Source organism: Delphinus delphis, chromosome 10 (genome assembly GCF_949987515.2).
Source record: "Delphinus delphis chromosome 10, mDelDel1.2, whole genome shotgun sequence".
NCBI lineage: Eukaryota > Metazoa > Chordata > Mammalia > Artiodactyla > Delphinidae > Delphinus > Delphinus delphis.
Window position 1 is genome coordinate 63,956,705 of NC_082692.2, and position 12,749 is coordinate 63,969,453.

Here is a 12,749-nt window from a genome sequence, read left to right on the forward strand (position 1 = left end):
TCCTTAATCGCATTTGGGGGAATCATTCCACAGGAAGGATCTGAGGAACCTGTGGAAACCTGGTTAATTGTACACGTCTTGGTTTGCTCTAAAAAGAATTCACACTCAGGTTTATAAACCAGTCTTCAGACTGAATCAAGGATTAACTTTCCTCAACCCTGAGGGAAATGTAGGAGTCCTGTGAGACCCAGCTGGCTCTAGCACTCTCTTCTAGAGGGAAGAGTCGAACAGGTCAGAAAGCACAGCACAATCGGGTGACACACTTCCGTGCAGAGCCAAGTGTTCACCTCCTGGTAGACACAGAATCCGCTTCTTTTGCTCCACTGGGTTCACAAGCATCTTGAAAGCACTGGTTTCCGTTTTCTGCACAGGGCGTGCACCTGTGGGTGCTCAAAGGCTGTCCATGAGAGCGTATCAAAGTTCACAGAATCATCTGCCCTCAATGCCGGCCTCCAACTTGAGGCTGTCTAAACTGCAACCTGACAAACATTCTCTACTGCACCAAGCAGAACTACTCCTCTCTTGGAGGTGCCAGGATGTTGGCCACCCTTCCTGGATAACTTCTACTCATCTTTCTCCACTTAGACCATGGAAATAAAAAGTGGGCAAGGCACATCAACCATATGTTCCTTAAGCCTCATGAAGGTGAGAAGGTGGTCAGTCGGTCAGGAAACCCGCACCACTGAACATTAATTGATGACCAAGACCAGGTGAGGCTGAGTATTTAGACTCTTCTTGGGACACATGAAGAAACTGGTACATGAACGCAGAGAATGGGACTAGAATCCAGAAATGATGTTCCATTTATTCACTGAAAAAGAGGGAGATTAAGCCTTCTTGATGAACTTCTTCCAATCTCCCAAAACTCCCTCTCTTCACTTTTCCAAAATAACACATTGAGAAACATGTTTGTACAAAAACCACATATTATTCCCCCCTCACAAAATCGGGTGGCTGTATTACAGGAATGAAACCAGATCAGACATAAAAAGTCACCACTTATACTGAAACATAACAGTGTAAGAATTCAGGTATTCTGTAGATTACCAGCATAGTAAAAATACTTCCACCTGGATCTTTTAAATTTGAAAGTGATCACATTAAAGACCTGAGGTTACAAGAGACCACAGTATGAACCAGAATTCCATTTTCTTTCTAAGACCTCAGTGGAAAAGGTAAGTATTTGGAATGAATTTCCTTTGGGAAAGACTGGTGTGAAAATAAAACCCTGGCCATTGTCAAAAGGCACGGGGGTCTTTCTGGAGTCAAAAGCAATGGAATTAAACTCCAGTAGGAACAAGCTCATTTCCACTCCAAGAGTCCAGAATAAACTCAAAAAAGGAACAAGGTCTCCTTGGTTCCAGTACTCTGATGGTGACCAGGGCCACCTGGTTAGAGGTAACACCTGAGGGTTTGAAAGGCAAATCTTAACTGTGGTTTAATTTTTTCCTTTTTTTTTTTGCTTTCTGACATTAAGGAAGAAAGTTCTAGGGTGTTTTATAAACACCTTCCCACACCCTCACATATGTAAAGCTTTATAGAATATATAGAAAAGGTATCCAAAAGATGTTCCACTTTGCATTCTAAATGAAACTGCCACTTGAAACTGTGAAGAAGCCAGGTGCTTTGGAAATCAAGCTCTACTCAAAACACCCTTTCCCCACCCATGGAAAGACAGAGGGGAGGGAAGAAGGACAAGAAGAGAACACCAAGAACTCTTTAAGTCACTCATCAGCAGGGGTAGAAATGGGCTCATATTAAGGCATTTTTGTGGCTCTTCCTCTGGAATGGTATTCCACTCTCCTAGCCCGAGAACCTCACCCTCAAAGCATGATGCTCTGATTGCCAAGTGAGCTCCTTGGTACCCACAGCATCTCCTTGACAACCCTGTGATAGATGGAATGTGAGATCTCAGACAGGGAAGGGAGAAGGGATGAGAGGCTGTTGATCCTGCCCCACTTCTCCAATCCCACCCCAAACCTAAAGTACCGCTTCACTAAATCCTTCACCCTGGCTACTGCAAGAGGTAGTTTGGGGACTTGTACCCCCAGCCAACCTAATCAAGTTCCATGAGCTAAAATGCTTATCAGCACTATCTACTTACTCTTTTTTTTTTTAAGGTTTTTTTTTTTAAAGAGGGAGAAAAAAAGAATGCATACAAAGCAGTGAATAGTGGGCTACATTCATTGGGTGGCCGTTGCCCTAGACGCCCAAAATTTCCCTGGCTAGTCTAGGAAACTAAGGAATGCCTCCCAAATGCAGCCCTCAAAGCTCACACTGCCCTCAGAAGAACAAGCCCCCCACCCCGCCCCCGGAATCTAACAAACCATCTGCATAGAAAACCAGAACCAGTGGGCCTGGGGAAGAAGTGGATCTGTTCTAATGCTTGTGCTCTCCCCTACCAGGGACTAAAGGGGGATGTTCTGCCAGGCAGGCTGGAGGTGCTCACAGTCCTCACTAGGGATGAAGTCAGTGGGATCCCTTTGCCCATCTCTTTTAATTCTGGTGCGTCCATGTGTGGCAAAAGTCTCATGAACCTTCACCATCAGCACCATTCTTAGCTCAGATAAGCAGAAATAAGGTCACTTATAATGCCTTAAGGTTTATCCCTTCTGGCTATCCCCTCTGCCCATCATTATTTTTTGGTTCCTATTAACTTAGGATGCTCTCCTTTAAAGCAATAATGACCCATCCCCCCCAAAGAAAGAAAAAGATAATGATTATAAAGCATTATCCATAAAAGCATAAGACAAAGCAAAAAAACTGCAGGAGAGCAAAAATGACAGACATAGAAACACTACTGTTGATAGGACCTGCAGATAAACTGTCAGCATACCCCATACCAGGACAGGGAGACACTGGGTATTTTTAGGATGACCAGGGCACACTGTCACCACAGGCTTCCCCCTGAGTGTTGGAGGAGGACCTAACACAAGACGTGTCAGAGCACGGACAGGGGTGGCAAGAGAAATGGGGAAATAAGGGATGTGTGCTTGGGGCTGCAAGAATAAAAATCCTGAAAGAAACCCAAGGAAGCTGAGTAACACAAGTCCTGTCATCCCCACTCCAGCTGGTGGCGCTGGGCGTGGACGTCCCCTGCATCTTCCAGGCTAGGGCGCAGCCGAGGCTGGTGGGCCTGGAGCGGGAGGCGGAGGGACTCCATCTGTAGGTGGTGGAGGAGGTGGCTGCTGCTGCGGCGGAGGGGGATCTGCAAACACATCCAGAAGTTAACTCATCATTGCTGGAAACACAGGGGCTCAGGGAAGAGCCCATTTAGAGAAAAGTGACTTAAGAAGGTTTCTTTATCGCCTGTGAGGCACTGCTGCCACTGCGATCTACGTGGCGCAGGTCCATCTGGACCTCCAGGTCACTGCTCATGTTGCTTCCCCTGACCCATGAGGTTGGGGGAGTGGGGAGGTGTCTGAACCTGCCCCAATCTCCTTCAAGGCCCACCCCTTCCAAGAATCACTCCAGACCTTTTCAAAACTTAATTATATTTTGATTTTATTGTATTTTAATGGTTCTCACTGCTAATTTTATTTCTTCAGTTAAATGATAAGCTCCTTCCTGGGCAAGTTCTGTGTCTTCTTTTCTTTCTCATAGTGCCTAGCCTAGCTGGGCACAAAATAGATTATCAGAAACTTCTTGCTGATATTAACTATCTCCAGCAGGGCCAGACAGCTTCACTTGAGACAGCTGCTGACAAGTTGGACAGTCCTGGGAGGCCCCACAGCTCCTGAACTGCAGTCCTTGGATTTTTGGCCAAAACTAGGTCAGGTCCTGAAGGGAACAATTAGTATGAGTGTCTGGGGCTCTTTCCTGTTTCAATTTTAGCTGCTTTTCAAAGGAACCCCGGATATAATTTAATCCAGGGATTTTTTAAACTAGATTTTGCCGGAAATGAAAACATATGAAACAAATAATTAAACTGCAGCCTTCCTTACCAGTCAATTCACCCAACTTTCCCCCTAGGAGATCTCCACCAAACTGCTAAGGCTCTTCAAAGCATTTTGAAGCCCACTGATCTAATCCCTTGTGTCATCTTGCAGTGGAGGAAACCAGGGCCTGGAGACGGGAAGCGACTCGCCTGATGAGGCCTGCCCAGTGCCCTGGAGCCAAGTCAGCGGTTCAGAATCCCTGAAATTCATTTGTGGCAGGAAGTGATCGGGAGCAAACCTTCCACATTCTCAAGGTGCTCCACTGAGGGCCCTTTAGGATGGAATCCTGTACACAAATCGCGGGTTACCAGCAGGACATGACCGTGGTAAAGACCAATGACATTATCTCTGCAAAGGGGATGGGCAAACTGGTCAAACCTCCTTATCAGCCAGCACATTTGTATACTGCCTGTAAGGCGGCAAGGCAAGGATTTTCTTGCCAAGGAAAAGAGGTACCCACTAGACTACAGCCTCTGATCACTGACTCAGAGATACCTTTTTCTATTGTTGTGATCCTATACTGACCCAGCTCAATTGCTGTCTTTCTTCTGTGCAGCTACTTTGTCCTTGGACCCTGTGGGTCCAATGAGAAAGGAGATGTACCTCTGTCGATAGTCCCTGCCTCCTGGCCCTAGGAAGTCTCCCAGAGAACTACAGTGAACTCAAGTCACTTCACAGCCTCGCGTAACTTATGGTAAACCCTATACTACTATCCACTTGTTCATTTCGTATTTTCCCAACTAAAGCTCCTGGAGGCCAGGAATTCCTATACATCCTAGCTCTGTATTGTGAACAGAAGCTAACTCCTCCTCACATACGTGACTTCTAAATGGACCTGGGATCACAGATGTGGCTGGGAACATGGCCACTATCGGCTGCATTTTGGGATCATTACTCCTGCTCTACAGGAGTAAAGAGCAGGCCAAGCTCTGATGCAGTCCTCTGGAGGCCAGGGTTGGAGTAGAACAAGGGCCCCATGGCAGAAATGAGCTAGCTGGCTTTGCACATACCACCAGGCAGACATCGTTCAGCAGCATCTGTGCCTTCTCCATGGAGCCTGCTAAGACCTCAAATTCCTTCTCAACACAGCCCTGAATACTCCTTCCTTAGTCTAAGCAGCCACTACAAATGTATCAAAATGGCTACAAGAAACTTACTTGTTATTCCTGCCCTAAACCAGATCCTATTCTTTTTTTTTTTTTTTTTTGCGGTACGCGGGCCTCTCACTGTTGTGGCCTCTCCCGTTGTGGAGCACAGGCTCCGGACGCGCAGGCTCAGCGGCCATGGCTCACGGGCCCAGCCGCTCCGCGGCATGTGGGATCTTCCCAGACCGGGGCACGAACCCATGTCCCCTGCATTGGCAGGCGGACTCTCAACCACTGCGCCACCAGGGAAGCCCCTATTCTTTTCTTTACACCTGCCACTTTTAAACCCTGAATCCATAAAAGGCTCCTATAGGGAAAACAACTACCAGTAGCTCTGTATGTCTTCCAAGATTCAAATTACATAGGCTTAATCAGGAGTGGGCAAGGCATGCCCCTGGCCTCCTAACAGACCCTGGAGTCACGAGTGCATGTCACGAAGGCTATGTATGGCATAAGAGCCCGACTAACTGGGAGCACTTTGCACTCATCACCTGGGTACCTGTCCACCAGGGGTACTGAAGAGGAATGACTAAAAAAACAGTCTTTTGGAAACCACTCTCACAGGTCATACTGTCCATGGACCTGTCAAACCCCAGAGAGAACAAAAAGCCTGCCTCCCTGTGTATAGCCCTCCCTAAAAGACCCGGGGGTAATACATCTCCCACCTTGCTACTTACACATGCCGTTAGGTGCCGTGAGGGGTACCCGGGGTCCTAAGATGTTTCCTGGGATTGGAGGCATACCAGGAGGGGTAGGGCCACTCCCAGGGGGGTGGATGTTGGCTGCAACGGTGGACATCATGCGGCCTGGCATGGGCTGCCCAGACATCATGGAACCTGGACCTGGTATCTGACCTGTGGAGGGAGATTTAAAGTACTGAGGTAAATGTACTAGGAAAAAAAGGAATCAACTCACTGCCCGAGACTGCTAAATACAGACAAATGCCTAACCCTCCAAAACAATCAGAAAGATCAACAGAGCAATAATCTGTAATAATCTCTCTGTCCAGCTTTTAATTTGGGGTGGGGTGGGGGGACAGAGGGATAATGGGGCAGATCTGTGAAGTGAATGATTACCCCAAACCCTGCTATAGGTAGACAGTAGCTGTAAGAAACAGTTACCAAACATCCTTAAAAGAAAGCATTAATTCTGGTTAGTTTGGGTGAACAATGGATTGTACAGTATCTTCCTGAGGACACAAAATGCCAAGCAAAGACCACAGGGAGTGGAAAGAAGGACTTTAACAGCAAGTCAGCGCACAGTCCAAGGACTGAAGCTCAGTCCAGATTGAGCTTCATGCACAGGCTATGTGGGAATGTGTATGCCTGAAAGGGTATTGATCAATACTGTGAAATCACAATTAAAAAGGGATTCTAATTGGAATCCTCAAGTCCTGTTCACAAAAAAATCTCTCCCTCTCTCCCCAACCAGGAAGCACTGGCTCTGGAGAACCATGGTGGGGGAGACATACGGGAAACAGGCAACTCCTTCACCTCTTCCTCTTGCTTTGATGTGCACAATGGGAGACGCTAGACATAAGGACCATGAAACACCTCCTGCATTCAGTTTCACACTGAGTCTTTAGAACTTTCAGCAAACTTTTTCTGTAGAGCCAGACAGTAAGTATTTGGACTTGGCAGGCCATATGGCCTCTGTCACAACTATTTAACTTTGCTACTGTAGTATGAAGGCAGTCAGACAATGTGTAACAAATAGGTTACCGAAACATCTTTGTTTATGGACTCTGAAATGTGAATTTCACATAATTTTCATGTGACATAAACATTCTTTCAAGTTTTCCCCAACCACTTAAACTGTAAAAACCATTCTTAGCCTATGGCCCCTACAAAAACAGGAGATAGGCCAGATTTGGTTGCAGTTAGCCAAACCTCCCTTAGATATGGTGGTGGATATGTATTAATTCTTCAACTCAGCGGTCTGGCTCCTGGGCTTGGCTTTAAAGAGCCACAAACAAAGGAGAATTGTTTAATGGGCACAAACCAAGGCTGAAGCTATATATAAGGACAAATCATAATCTCTACAGAATAAGGAAAGAGAATCTATTGTAGTTTTTTCTTTCTTTCGTTTTTTAATCTAGGGACATTAGCACACCTATGTAAGGTCAACTATATGAAACTGAACACAGGCTTCTAGGCATAGTCCTGAGACAGCTGGAAATAAGAACGCTTGAGGTTCAAGCTTGGAAGATGGGACTACCAGACAGCTAACTGGCAACTAAAATATATAGAGCAGTACTGGAGATAACTCAAGTGAAGAATTCTCTGTCAGTGCTTAGAAAAAGGCCTGTCTTAAGACAGACACACAAAGCTTCAAGCCTCACACCATCCATTTCCAGTGTCTGTTCCATGAGCCAGGACTCAAAGAGCAGAGCTTTTCACTACAGGGTGTCAATGAAGAGAACCCCAGTGAGATACAAGATTCAGGAAGAGAAGTGGTCCACTGTCTTTGGGGGACTATTTTTTAAAAGCATAGGGAGGCATCAACCTTATGCCTCAGAATGAAAAGAACAGCAAATTTTGGGTCCTCTGGCCCACCTTCCTGTGCTCTATAATGCAATCATGCAAAAGTACAGCAGAGGAGCCCCAGAGGCCCATCTGCTGGAGGACAACTTGATCAAATCACCTCAGAGAAAGCAAGAGCAGGTGCTGGGCTGAGACTACCACTACTACTACACCACTGAACTTCAGTAATTAAAGCTGGGTGCCTGTGCCACAGTGCTAGGACAGATTTAGGCTGTGCTGAGGAGTCTATCCACGTAGGGAATGACACAAGAGATAAAAAAACAAATGCCAAGTATATTACAAGCCATACAAAGGATGAGTACACATGAAGGTGTGGCAGGCAAATCAAGGGAAAACTATGGAAGAAGCAAGTAAAAGAAAATAATACCTTCTGGTTAACCAAGAGCAACTTGTGAATGACTTGAGACTTTGGATAATGTGTATATAAAGTGAAGGAGGGGAATTAGGAACAGGATAACAGCAGACTATCCTAAGCACAAGGCCTAGCCTGAGTTACACAATCAGAACATAATATGAATATTGTTCCATTTATACGTAGCATCTTCATACTCGCCATCCCCTCTGAGGTAACTGCATCACCTTATTATCTATCACTTGCATTTCACCGAGGAGTAACAAGCTCAAAAGGTTATTAAAAAAAGTGCCCAGGCTACAGAGCCAAGTTGTCCACGGTTGGTTTGTCTGACATGAATCAAAGCAAAGGGGACCGGATGAGTCACACACACAGAATGGGGTGAGGGACTTCGCCCGGTAAGGCTACAGGGGACTGGGTGAAAGGTTCTGGAGAAATGAGGAACATGGGCCTGATTTTCTGTGTGATGGAAAGCTTTAAGAAGGGATGCAGAGGAGTCTGAGCCTAGAGCAGAGGAAGAGAGCTTTTGCAGAGAAGTAGGGGCTGCATGAGGGCAGGATAAGTAGATAAGAGTTGAGAACAGCACCCTACAGGCTTCCTGGGGATGGGTAAGAGAATGAGGAGGAGGGGTGAGTATGAAGCTGAGAAGGAGAAAGAATTCGGGTTTGGCACCTAACTGGCATGTGGAGTGTAGAGAATGGGGAAGGAATTTTGCTTTGGGAACAGGAGGTGTGGAATTGGCTGTCATTCCAGTGGAACACAGAGATGGGGTGAAGGGAAGATACAGAACTCTCAAAAGTTTCCAATGGGCAATAAGTAGCACACACAGAGCCTTATTATTCTAAGAATCAGGGTCTGTCCTCTGTAACTCTCCCAGTTTCCTTCCTACCAAACACCTGTGAGGCCATTACTAAACACAATGCTTTTTTTCCCCCACTCTCTGAGTCTCTACTAATGATTTTTTGATGGTATTCCAGGTGGTGAGACAGGGCAAGAGGAGATACTTTTGCTGTTGTTGGGGACAGGAGGCCTAGTATGAAGTCCAGACCTACAGAATCCCAACCTGGAGATGAAAGAACACTTTCAATGGACTTGCTGTGATGAATGGAAGCCATTCACTAGAACAGATAATACGGCCCGTGTTTATCAATGGGTGCAGATTCCCTCCTTCTACCCAGTTCAACCTGGACAAGAGGCCTTGAGCAAGTCAGGAAGAACATTTTGCCAGCCCATCTCAGGTCTCTCTCTCCAGAAAACCAACAGCAGAACACTGAAGAATGCCTTTACAAAAAGGCCAGAAAGAGTACTGAGTAAGGGAGAAAGAAAGAAAGAAGGAAGAGCATAGACCAGGTGTGTGCTAAGTAATAAGACACGCAACTGTTCAGTCCTAACCAATGTCGTCCACAACAGTCTGACAGAGTTTTTATACTTTGATGTCTAGAGCAAGGTGTGGGTTGTCCAAACTCCTGGCTGACCAGTGAGCATCCCAGTCAGAAAGCCACCCAATACCATTCTCGACAGGGAAAGTGAAGATGAACGTGCCTGGAAGCTGAACAGTGCGATCTCACTTCTACTTCACGCCAACCCAGATGAGTGGTCTTGGACAAGTCATTTAGGATGCCCGGAGCCTCAGTTTCCTGAGATTATTATAAAGAGTGATGCTAAATATCTGCTGTACTCTCTCTGTATGATCAGGGAAACTGTTTATTTCTTATGGTGCCTTATTATGTCACTGGCTCTGCCTTATGAGAGGCAGGGCAAATATTCTCATTTTATAGACAGTAAACAGAAGCTCAGAAAAGTTAAGAGACTTCTTTACGGTCACAGAACTTGTAAGAGGAATGAGATCCAAGTCTTCCGATTCTAAATCCAATTCTCTTTCTACCACACTATTCTGTGCTCAAATGAAACAGTTCCTGTGAAAGGACTTAATATAACAGTCAGCATTTAAAAAAAAAATCTGAGATGTAAACTTTAATTCCAAACACCATGTTTTCTTCTTCACTATATCAACAATAAGGAAACTGCTCTGCTTCCTGCAATACATAATTTTATCAAATATACTTTCCAGCACCTTGCAGTGGGTTGGATGGTGGCCCCCAAACAGATAATGCACACGTTCTAATACCTGGAACCTGCAAATGTAACCATATTTGGAAAAAGCATCTTTGCAGATTTAAGTTAAGGACCTTAAGATCATCCTAGATTATTCTGGTGGGCCCTAAATCCAATGACAAGTGTTCTTATATGGGACACATGGAGGAAAAGACACAGAGGAGAAAGAAGGTAAAGATGGAGTAAAGAGAGATGTGGCCACAAGCCAAGGAATGCTACCAGACACCAGAAGCTGGAAGATGCAATGAACAGACTCTCCCCTAGAGCCCCTGGAGGGAACATGACCTTGCTCTAGCAGCTCCCAGAATTGTGAGACCTACATTTCTGTTGTTGTAAGTTACCACGTTTATGAAAGGGGAAAACAAAGACTGAGTAGCTCACCCAATGTCATAAAGTGTATAAATAAGGGAGCCCAGCTCTGACCTGGGTACTCTGGCTTCAGATCTGGTGTTTGCAATACAGTGCACTCTGAGGATGAAGGTCTGGAGGAAGGGGGCCCATCTGTCTTCCAGCAGACTATGTGATACAAACCCTGCTGCCAATAAAGTGATGGGTCAGGTATTCAACCCACACCTAGCTCCAGAAACAATCTGGCAAAGAGGAATCACTGGCACATGGACACAAGGTGATAACTACCAAAACACACTGGGATAAGCCTTGCAGGCTCGGCTGTCAGGCCCATCAGTGCTGTTTCCAAAGCTACCTGCTCAGCGGCAGTGGCCCATTTACCTATTTCCCTATATCTTTATGGCAACAAGCTGGGATAGAATAGCTTTAGGGTTTTCCAAGGCTATTTGCCCAACAGCTGGAAAAAACTTTTCCTTTCTCTTGCTGTAAATCCTGAAGCTTTCTGTAAAACAAAGTTCTTCTATCCTCCTGTCACAAACAGAGCCATAAAGCCACTGGGGTATGGGTATTTAAGGTATGAGAGGACAATGGCTCCTTGGGAAAGGTGGCAGCAAAAAGGAAGAACTAGAAGAAAAACCATTTACTTCCACTGTGGGACCTTGCACAGACAAACATTTCTCAGGAAAGCAAGAAGCACCAAGAGTGAGGCAATGCCCCTGTGCCATCCAAAGGTGCTGGTGTGCCTATGGCAGTGGATTTAGAGGACAAGGAGGGGACAGAATGTTGCTCTGAGTTGGGGCCTGTCACTTCCCAGGCAAAGACAGTTGTCTCATGGAATCCTTCAGGTTGTTAGGAAGGCTGAAGTAAGGGCCCAGTTTCAAGATAAGGAAACAAAATCTTAGAGAGGCTATGGAATTTGTTTGAAAGTCACAAGGAACAAGAGACTGAGCTGTCTGACCCTGAGGCTCATTCTCCTTTCCTTTACACCACCCTGCCTTAAAAGGGTATTTCTTTCCGTGGGAAAGCCGATTTCTCTTTTTTTAAAAAATAAATTTATTTATTTTGTTTTTGACTGTGTTGGGTCTTCGTTGCTGTGCATGGGCTTCCTCTAGTTGTGGCGAGCGGGGGCTACTCTTTGTTTGGTGCTTGGGCTTCTCATTGTGGTGGTTTCTCTTGTTGCTGTGCACGGGCTCAGTAGTTGTGGCTCGCGGGCTCTAGAGCGCAGGCTCAGCAGTTGTGGTGCATGGGCTCAGGTGCTCCACGGCATGTGGGATCTTCCTGGACCAGGGCTCGAACCCGTGTCCCCTGCACTGGCAGGTGGATTCTTAACCACTGCGCCACCAGGGAAACCCAACCCCTGTCCTTTTGAAATCTAAATGTCCTTGGGTTTTCTGGTTTCTGATATAGGTCTCACCACTTTTTTTTTTATTTTTGGCTGTGTTGGGTCTTTGTTGCTGCACGCAGGCTTCCTCTAGTTGCGGCAAGCGGGGGCTACTCTTCATTGCGGTGCGCGGGCTTCTCATTGGGGTGGCTTCTCTTGTTGAGGAGCACGGGCTCTAGGCGCGCGGGCTTCAACAGTTGTGGCACGTGGGCTCAGTAGTTGTGGTGCACGTGCTTAGTTGCTCCGCGGCATGTGGGATCTTCCTGGACCAGGGCTTGAACCCATGTCCCCTGCATTGGCAGGCAGATTCTTAACCACTGTACCACCAGGGAAGCCCCTCACCACTTTTAAATGGATGACAATGTCTGAAGGCATTTCCATTAACTCTTAATAAACATGAAGAAGTCTGACCTACAGATACCTAAAATGAAGCGGAGCAGGCCTTACCAAACAAAATAAAGGGTGTGTATATGTAGTTTCCATTGAAAAAAAATTCAGGTGTTTCCTTTTCCAGTAGAGAGGAAGGTGAGAGATAAGAGAGATGTGGCTTCAGAACAGCAGTATCAAAGCATGTACTGGTGGGAGTCTGACCTACATACAAGCTTTTTTTTTTTTTTTTTTTAAAACAGCAGGCATCTGAAGCCTGAAAAATGGAAAGGTTTGCTAAAATTAGGCTTTGCCTAGTGGAAAAATCCCTCACACTCTCAGGTTTATTAGATCTTATACTAAAGCGTTAACGGCCACCATGCCTAAAAGAATATTAAGGATTTTATTTTTATTCTTTGGGATGGGAGAGGCAGGTGGGTAAGGAACACAAAACTAGGAGAGGGAACCTATGAATTTCCAAGCTTAAGCATACTTCATTGCTGTTTCTAACCATCCATGACACACTCTCTGGCTGAGTATCCCAGAGAACAGAAATAACAA

The 12,749-nt window shown here is 45.8% G+C and overlaps 1 protein-coding gene across 4 annotated transcripts in view; it reads right to left on the reverse strand.

The window, feature by feature from the left end:
* Positions 1-785: 785 nt before the first annotated feature.
* Positions 786-12,749, reverse strand: part of SMARCC1 (SWI/SNF related BAF chromatin remodeling complex subunit C1) — a 180,310-nt gene continuing 168,346 nt past the window's right edge. For 3 of the 4 annotated variants that reach the window (XM_060022372.1, XM_060022375.1, XM_060022374.1), the window contains 2 exons: positions 5,761-5,937; positions 786-3,208 (listed from right to left, as the gene is read on the reverse strand). In XM_060022372.1, coding sequence (XP_059878355.1) covers positions 3,111-3,208; positions 5,761-5,937 — 275 coding nt within the window. In that variant the 3' untranslated portion in view covers positions 786-3,110. Of the gene's footprint in view, positions 3,209-3,250; positions 3,781-5,760; positions 5,938-12,749 lie in introns of those variants that run through there. The other variant, XM_060022373.1, reaches the window with a different exon arrangement.